At 37.3% G+C, this 7,076-nt stretch overlaps 1 protein-coding gene across 1 annotated transcript; it reads left to right on the top strand.

Annotated features, from left to right (window-relative positions):
• The first annotated feature begins 544 nt into the window (after positions 1 to 544).
• LOC143863762 (ACD11 homolog protein-like) lies at positions 545 to 5,543 on the top strand. Its single transcript, XM_077374519.1, has 4 exons — positions 545 to 982; positions 2,083 to 2,255; positions 3,003 to 3,148; positions 5,281 to 5,543. The coding sequence occupies exons 1-4, from the start codon at positions 752 to 754 to the stop codon at positions 5,385 to 5,387; spliced, it is 657 nt and encodes a 218-aa protein (XP_077230634.1). The 5' UTR covers positions 545 to 751; the 3' UTR covers positions 5,388 to 5,543.
• The last annotated feature ends 1,533 nt before the right edge of the window (positions 5,544 to 7,076 follow it).

Here is a 7,076-nt window from a genome sequence, read left to right as displayed (position 1 = left end):
CAAAAGGGGGTTATCAACCCACTTTAACAATTTTTCAAACTTGTGTTCACCCCACCCCCTATTGGCAATATATTTTTCCTGATAAAAGTAGGGAAATGTTATCAGCACTACTGTAATTTGATGACGGCACTCCTCACTTTATTAAATGTACTGTATGGCCAGCTCCATAGGATGATCCAAACCGTCCATTAGATGGACCACGGCCTAAATAGGTTGTGCCCTAAAAACCATTTCCATAGGTTGATCCTAACCCTCCGATCTGAATGTTAGAAAGTTGATCCTAACCCCCTATAAATTGGAGGGTTAGGATCAGCCTATGGAAATGATTTCTAGGGCACAAGCTATTTAGGTTGTGGCCCATCTAATGGACGGTTTAGATCATCCTATGGTGGGGGCCATACCGTATTTTTAATAAAGTGAGGAGTGCCCTCATCAAAATACAGTAGTGCTGATAACATTTCCCTAAAAGTAAGGGAGAGTCATTATCAAAATCCAAGCTGGGAAAAGTGCCCGAAAGCAATCAATCAAAGGGTACGAGATTTTTCTCCAAGCTTTCGGCTACGAATCCACGCCCACAGAACCCAGCAAAATACTTGGCCCCTCATTCAATGCTTTTTTCCTTATATCGCTTTCTCTCCTTGCCACCTTTATTCGAATTCCCACCCATTCCAAATCTCCCACTTTCTGTAAGAATAAGAAAACTATAATAGCGTCCATTCAAGAAGCTTAATAGGAGGTGGAAATAGAAATCATGGATGTGGAAATAGAAATCATGGGTGGTGAGGAAGAGGTGTTGTTTGAGGAGGGACTGACGCATCTGTCTCTGATCGCTGAGGCGTTCGAGGAGCTGGCCCAGTCCATCGGGCCAGGATCCGAAGATCTTCGATTGGCCCAATTCACCAATGCCTGTTCCCTTGTCTCTGTCCTCTTCAGTTGCCTCGGCATTGTGTTCAAGTTCGCCGAGATAGAATATGTTGCCAAGGTGAACACCTCACTCTCTCTCTCTCTCTGTTTATGTTTTTTTCAATAGTATCAGAGTTTCTGATATGTGCGTGTTAGTGGTGTACATGGGTTAGTTAGAATATGGTTATTAGGCGGTTATGGGTTATGTGTTAGTTGTTGATGATAGTTAGGTACCTAACCAATATGCCAAAAGCTCTAGAGCTAATGGAACACATTAGGCTAGGCCCTTTAAACTTATCCCGTACCAGGCTGGGTCCCATGCCTTGGCAGACCCCCACTTAGGACCGTAACATTCCACCACACTTCCGCATCTGCTGTCCTCGGCCCATCCTTGATATTTGATCCAACATCAGCTCAGTTTTTGAGGAGCTGCTGTTGGATCAAATATATCAAGGATGGTACTTCTATCTACCACCTTTCCTTGCTTATACGGCCCTTCATCATATAATTTCTCTAATCTTACACGCAAATGGTCTTGAAGTTAAACATGATTATTTTCAAATAAGGTTATAATATTTTTATAAATGATATAGTTGATGGCTTCCAAAGAGTCCTTAATGTCCCATTTGTAAATAACATCAAGTTAACATCATATCTGCAAATAAGGAATATTTTTGGTGGAACCAAAAGAGGCCTTAGTCACATGATGTGCCGCTTGCAGACATCCGATCTTATTTTCCATTTAAATGAGAAACCCAATGTGAAACCCAGCTGCTTGAATAGTTTTATTTATGTAGATTTTATCAATTCCTTATGCTAGATCACTGTGAACTTGAGGAACTTGATTTACCAAAAAGTGGGGCTATCTCAACAAGTTTCCATGGTTATGTTATAAGTTACAATGTAAATTGGTGTGAGGCAAGTTAATGAATTTGCTCTCTTCTGAATTTGATAAAATTCCTTGTCATGTTTGTATAGTTTATAATGAATTCTTGATTGCATAGGTGATTGTTAATAAAAATTATGCTCAATCTGATTAATAAAGTTAAGTAAATGCTTATCTTATGAACTTGAAATTCAGTCTTACTATGTTAGTTGGTCTTAACTTTGGAAACTGCCGTTTGCCGCTTTAAAATCATGTATAGTTCCTGGATTTAATGTTGCAATTAATATATGCAGGTGCGTGACCTGATGGAAGCATCAAAGACATATGGAACTTTAAAGAATATACTTGATGTCGATGTTAAGAACAACTCTGTTAGAAAGCCTGGAAGTCTTTCACGTAATTTGCGTAGAGTTAGGCAGGGTCTTGACCTCATCAAAGCTTTATTCGAGCAATTTCTTTCACCAGAGTATGTTTCAACCCTTTCTCATCATGATGCTTTGTCAGTTCCTTCTTTTAACATCTTGTACTTTCACTGTAACTGCTAAGACTTCCTGGAACTCGTTTAATGATATCTATCTCTTCATCCACCACTTGATGCAGATAAATGTGTCTGCATGTTAATACATATGCTGTGTAAGTGCTTGTTTTCGTCAGTCTTATTTCTTGCTACCCCGTTGTGTAATGAACTTTCTCTGGTGGAGACAAAATAGGGACTCTGGAAGTTCTGTGGTATACTTATGTGTGGCATAGGTCTATCAGACGGTTCTTTGGTTCTTGATACCAAAATCCTGTTGTCGCCTAGAAACAATGAACGTGCAACATGCCAACATGTCCTTGGGTGACTGGAAGTAATCTTTCATTCTTCACTTTTATTTGACTGACAATGGTTAATAGACGGAGCATTTCTGAAATATTTTCTACTTATGATCTTCATGAAACTATGAAAGTATCTTGTATGGATAATAGTATAATAATGTTCAGGGCATGCCAAAAACATTAGTATTTAAGAAGGTTTTTAGGGAATTCCAACTTAGTCTGCTTTCGGCATTAAAGGGCGTGAGATTTAGAAAGTGAGCAATACTATTGCTTTCTATTGCGTGTCAAAAATTACATCACCAATACTATTCTTTGATCCAACAAATTAACCAGTATCACCTCTTACTTTCTTTAAAATGCTGATCACATCTTATATTTTACCATTTCTTCCTTTCAGTTGTTGTTCTTTAAGAAATGCAGCTTCAACAGCTTACGGACAAGTTTGTGCGCCATATCACACCTGGGCAATCAGGAGAGCAGTTGGTGCTGGAATGTACACTCTTCCAACAAGGGAACAACTCCTATTGAGGCTACATGAAACTGGTAAGATTTTAATTTCTTTTTCAAAAGAATATATGCTAATTTATACTTTATACAGCTCACCTAGACTAATTTATTCTTTGAAACAAGTAGTTTTTTATGTGAATGTCATCCCTGAATCGAAAAACTGCAATTTGACCTGGGTGAACATATAGTAATATAAAGGATATTCTAGGTACTGAAATAACAAGAAAAGTACAAAGAACACAAATGAACTACTCGCTGAAGTGGCTGAGTATATTTCCAAAGCAAAACACTGCCTAATAGAAACATATGCCTTTGTTGACTCACATCGTACTAACATAACAAGAAAAGTACAAAGATCGCAAACGGACTACTCCCAGAAGCAGCTGAATATATTTCAAATATAATTATGTTTTGGAAATTATATGATCAAAATATATTTCCAAATTCAGGAATCCCATTTTCTGAAGTTAGTCTTGCAAAATGATTTAAATTTTGTTCGATTCGTACAGTTGTATGTAAGAATGCATGCCCAACACGAGTACTTCGAGTCGTTTAAAAGAATCTATGTAACACAGATTCTAATCTGTTCCATTCAGAAAAAAATTATGTGTAGGAAATTATTTCTCATTTGAAATTGTCATCATTAATATTGGAGAAAATTGATATGCTTTCTAGTTTGATGAAATTGGGATTCCAGGCAAAGTGAATAACCCTCTCATTGCTGGAAAATTGGGGTGGTTTCAACTTTAGATATTTGAAAATATACTCTAAATCAGTATTATGCAGTCAACCTTGCTTTAATTTTTCTACTTTCTCATTTCTGTTTTTCTTTATAAACATGTAGAAACTGAAGGTAGGATTTCATGATTCTTGTTAAGGGTGTTCTGTTGCTCTGCTTCAAGCTTGCTAAAATATTATAAGTTGTGTTGCATGTATTCTTCTAAACAGGGCAAAGTACCTGTGTTGGACATGTATTCTGACATGTCATTGCTTTGGGTGTAGTACCTTCTAGATTTTTTTTTTCAGTTCTTAAATCGTTTATTATATGAGGTTACATTTATCATTTATTTTGAGTTCTACTATATCAAATATTTTATTTTTACAGTATTTCCTTCTGTAGAAATTCATGATTCTTGTTAAGGGTGTTTAGTTGCTCCACACATAAATGCTTCAAGTGTGTCAACATATTTATTTGTTCACTAATCTCTTATAAGTTATTGAAAAACAAATACACTAATCTCTTATAAGTTATTGAAAAACAAATACACTAATCTCTTATAAGTTATTGAAAAACAAATACGCTAATCTCTTTTAAGTTATTAAAAAACAAATTTGGGTAGTACACTTTTTGTTGCTTTGGTGTTTTTCTTTTACATGTTCTTTGAAATAACTTTCATGACAAAATCATTAATAATAAAACACGGTTGACATTCTTCTAACATGTTTCTTCAACTTACTGAAAAGGAAAAGATAACAAGAAAACAAAACCAAAGTAAGAAATGAATGTGGGTGGTGGAGGATTTCAGATGAGACAATCGATGGTAATGACGCCACTGGTTGACTCAAATTGATGCTGCTGTAGATGCAGGGTTGGTTTTGAGTTGTCTTACAAAAACCTCAGTGATTTGCAATCAAGGAGGTCATTAGGATCATATTTGTTTTGTATTCAGAAACATTCTTTCCCATAACAAAACAGAATTTCAAATCAGATTTCAGTTATCTAAGTTGCCATAAGCATCCCTAACTCTCTATCACATGCTAGCCTCTAGCTTGTACATAAAAACCACCACTCTTGTTGTAAAAGTCGTCGAAATTAAACCCGTACGGGTGTGGCTCTTTGGCTTAAAGTCATGGGTATGCTCCCCATTGCCGCGAGTTCAAATCCCCCCGGGCTTACCCGATGCGCTTAGTTTATGGGTGATTGCGCGCATCCGTAGGGAATAGTCCTGCCCTAAAAATTGTGGCAGGATACCCTGTCATAAAAAAAAAATGTCAGTCGACATTGCTGAACTCGTACATAAATTCTGCTATGTTTTTATACATAGCATTCTTTTATATGTAGCATCTTTTTTTTTCACATCTCATTTCATAATTTAGGTACTATCTCTTATTCTGAATACTCCTTTTATTCTAATGGAGAACTCAACAAACTTCCATAATTGTTTCAGACCACTCAGCAGAAAAGGAAATGAAAAGGTATATTGCTGCCTCTAGTCCAGTTATACAGTACATTGACAAGCTGTACATAGCTAAGAATATCAGCTTGGACTGGTGATATGACCGATAATGTGGGATTGGGTAGTGGAAAATCTACAGATTTGTGTTTGGGCCGCAGTGGAATTTTCCATGCGCTTTACTAGCAGTTACTGAAGTGCCATGGGACTTGGACAATTTTCAGTTTTCGCGACTCGGGTCCGAGTTTGAGGACCTTCTAATCCCCCCATTCCCCCCCCCCCCCCCCTCTCTCTTTCCTCTTCATTACTTAACAAATTATATGTCATTTTCGAACCATGTTACTTGGGTTTGCAGATTATGTAATCCTCCCTCCAAATGGCTAGTGTTAGTGATTATGAAATTCTCTAGCAAATTTGTATATAAAGATGTTTTGTCGCTAATTGGTAAACGATGGTTTAAGGAAATACTGCTTGTAATCTTTCTATAACATCCAATGTTGCTAACTGGTGTTTTGTTGCTACATCAAAAGTATATGATTTTTAATAATGCGGCTTGCCAAACGGCCAAACACATTAAGCTAGGCCCTTCAAAGCTGTCTTGTACCAAGCTGGGTCCAACCTTGTCCCATACTTAGAGAGAGGGCCTTACTTAGGACTGTAACATTCCACCAAGCTTCCAAATCTGTTGTCCTTGCCTACTTTTTGGTGGCTTTTACTCTGGCCTTTTTTCTAGGTAGCAGTCCTCTCCACACACCGTCTCTTCCTGACTCGAACATGTGACATGATTGTTGCTTTAATACAAATGTTAGGTATCTATACCAATATGCCGTAGGTCCAAAGTCAGATGGAACACACTGGGCAAGACCTTTAATCTTGTCCCATACTAGGCTGGGTCCCACCAAGTCCCTTATGTGGGCAGGCCCCACTTAGGATCGTAACGTTTGCCACTTGCATTGATGAAATTAATGGGCCTTCTGACGGCACAAGGGTCCTGATATCAGTAATAGGAATTATATGATATGGGAACCATGATTATGTTTATAACCTAGCTACACATACATAGTGACGGGATGGATATAGTCTAAAAGCTACACCAATCAACAAGCCTAATTGGCCGTCTTATAATCCAGGATTGTAAAAACCTGGATTTTATAAGCTAAAACTTGGATCGTACATTTTCAGGATTGTAAAATCCAGGTTTTGGCTTATAAAATCCAGGATTTTACACTCCTGGATTATAAAGTCCATGTATCCAAACGCGGGGCCCTAACTGTTTGACCAGTGGATTTCTGTCCATTATATCTAGATTTATCCAGATTGTTAATCTTGGTCTTTAATTTTCTATATGGCCTCATCAGAGATGATCGGTTAGGATCATTCATGAAACTTTAGATGTACTAAACCATTAATTTAGATGGAACTGCATGTCAACTAAACCATATTTAGTTTACTCAAATTTGATTTAGATATGGTCCTTAATAAATAATAAAATCATGAGAATTAGACACATCAATTCCATCTGTGTGAACACATGTCTTTTTCCTCCCCCTCCTTTCACACAGCAGTATTGTGTGTTTCTGAGAGAGATGGTCTGGGGAATGATTCAGTTGTATGTTTAAAAAGAAAGATAATGGGTTTTTCCAGCATGCATGCATTATTTGGTTTTCATATTCTTGTGTGTGTGTGTGTGTGTGTGTGTGTGAGAGAGAGAGAGAGAGAGAGAGAGAGAGAGAGAGAGAGAGAGAGAGAGATGGTTTGGGGAATAATTCAGTTATGTTTAAACATAAAAG

Source organism: Tasmannia lanceolata, unplaced genomic scaffold (genome assembly GCF_043159265.1).
Source record: "Tasmannia lanceolata isolate RefF3 unplaced genomic scaffold, GAP_Taslan_0.1 ptg000044l, whole genome shotgun sequence".
In the NCBI taxonomy this organism is placed as follows: Eukaryota; Viridiplantae; Streptophyta; class Magnoliopsida; order Canellales; family Winteraceae; genus Tasmannia; species Tasmannia lanceolata.
This window is presented reverse-complemented; position numbering and strand designations above follow the sequence as displayed.